Source organism: Pseudomyrmex gracilis, unplaced genomic scaffold, assembly GCF_002006095.1.
Source record: "Pseudomyrmex gracilis isolate BER0280 unplaced genomic scaffold, ASM200609v1 scaffold_2162, whole genome shotgun sequence".
Classification (NCBI taxonomy): domain Eukaryota; kingdom Metazoa; phylum Arthropoda; class Insecta; order Hymenoptera; family Formicidae; genus Pseudomyrmex; species Pseudomyrmex gracilis.
Window position 1 is genome coordinate 2,964 of NW_018022746.1, and position 1,751 is coordinate 4,714.

At 44.7% G+C, this 1,751-nt stretch overlaps 1 protein-coding gene across 1 annotated transcript in view; it reads left to right on the forward strand.

Moving 5' to 3' along the window:
- Nucleotides 1-1,572: 1,572 nt before the first annotated feature.
- Nucleotides 1,573-1,751, forward strand: part of LOC109862669 — a 2,654-nt gene continuing 2,475 nt past the window's right edge. The window contains exon 1 of the mRNA XM_020442778.1: nucleotides 1,573-1,686. Within this exon, the coding sequence (XP_020298367.1) occupies nucleotides 1,573-1,686 (114 nt within the window). The remainder of the gene's footprint in view (nucleotides 1,687-1,751) is intronic.

Here is a 1,751-nt window from a genome sequence, read left to right on the forward strand (position 1 = left end):
ATTTTTTTCAGGTAAGTGAGCATTATCGTTGACGTCATCGGTCGTAACGTGTTTGAACTTGTCGTATATGTTCAAGGTCGTTTGGAGCGGGCGCGGACGCGTGTGGGCATGTTTGAACGTGTTCAAGGTTGTTGCGGACGATGACGTCATCGCTAAAAATAGAACTCGAACAGGTCCGAACGTGTTCAAGGTCGTTTGGATGATGCCGTTATCGCTAAAATAATATTACCTCTCAATTAGATATTTAAATTGCGCAGTAAAATAATTAATTCCGAGAAAAACCGCAATTTCCCAAAAGCGGTGCGCGTTTAAAAATAAATAGCGCGCAGTTTGTAACTGCGCAGTAAGATAATAATTAATTAATTCCGAGAAAAACCAAACTTTCTTGGAAGTGCGTTTTTTCTTATCGCCGAAGCGATCAGTCACTTCCGGTTTGATGAGTCATTTCCTGCGATAACATTTGTACAAAAAACCGTTTCATACCGGATGTAATTTTTCTACGTACTTCCGGTGCGCGCGTAAAAAATTGTTACCTACCGGATGTGGTTTTTTTAAATTGCAATTTCAAATCTAAAGATTTCGAAGAAAGATAAAGAGCGAAATAAAAAGGCACCTCGAGTTTGAGAGCGAGTCACAAGTTATTTTGATCGCGAGTAATCGAGATCGCAAGTCGTAGAGATTGCAAGCCGTATAGATAACAAGTCGTCGTTGTTGTTGTTGAAATGTTTAACGCAGTGGACACGACATGCATTTTACACCTGTCGGTCAAAGAGTTGAAAAACGTTCCAAAGAGGATTCTTCTAGAAGTGTTCAATAATTATGTGGAGCTTTTGTGGGACCGATTGTCTGAGCATTTGAAGAAAGATCCCGAGGTGCAGCTGTATCGCAGATGTCTCGAGCATTACAATCAACCGGAAGACTACGATCACATTGATGGACCAGCCCCATTGAAAAGATATTGTCGCGCGTGTATTGCAAAAGCCAAGATGCAAAATCAACAATGCATCGGATCAGACAACGGAAATTGTAAACATAAACAATCGCGAACCGCTTGAAAAAGAGACCGCGCTTCTCAACACGTTGAATGGTTATATCTCGTGGGAGGAACGGTGCGACGATCGTCTAGAGACGCTGAGAGAAGAGTGCCGAAGAAAACGCCCGCGACTATACACAGGTGTGATAAATTGGCACATCGCTCAAATTTCGCGACTCGAAAATCTGCGCGCGGTCCTTCGCGAACAATGCGCGCATGTGGATGCGGGTGTCGAGAGTGCTGGACTCGCATGGATCGAAGTCGAGACAGCGCTTACAAATCGTTTGGTGACCGGCATCGTGATGAACAAGTCGTTTATCGAACCCCGTTGATTTCTCAAAGCCGCTAGAGACACGGTGCTCGCGCGCGTTTGTCGAGCAATCGCGCGGCACGCTAGTGTGAAAGTGAACACAGTGTTCAACGGAAAAGTTGTCACGGGTGAAAAGACGAGTGTGCAATCGTTCAATACGCGCAATCGTAAACTCTATCACGCGTCGAATCTGCGCGTGTGATATGATCGAGACGTAATAGATGCAACAATGACCGCTCTAGAAGAGTTCCAGGAACGCGACAGCGGCTGGGCGTTGGTGCAAATACTGAATCTTACAGTGAATGTGAACAATCATAATCCGGGTGATACTCTATTGACCACAGTACGATTCGACACCGCTCGATTCGACACAGATTTATTCGACACCAAATTATTCGACACCGTACG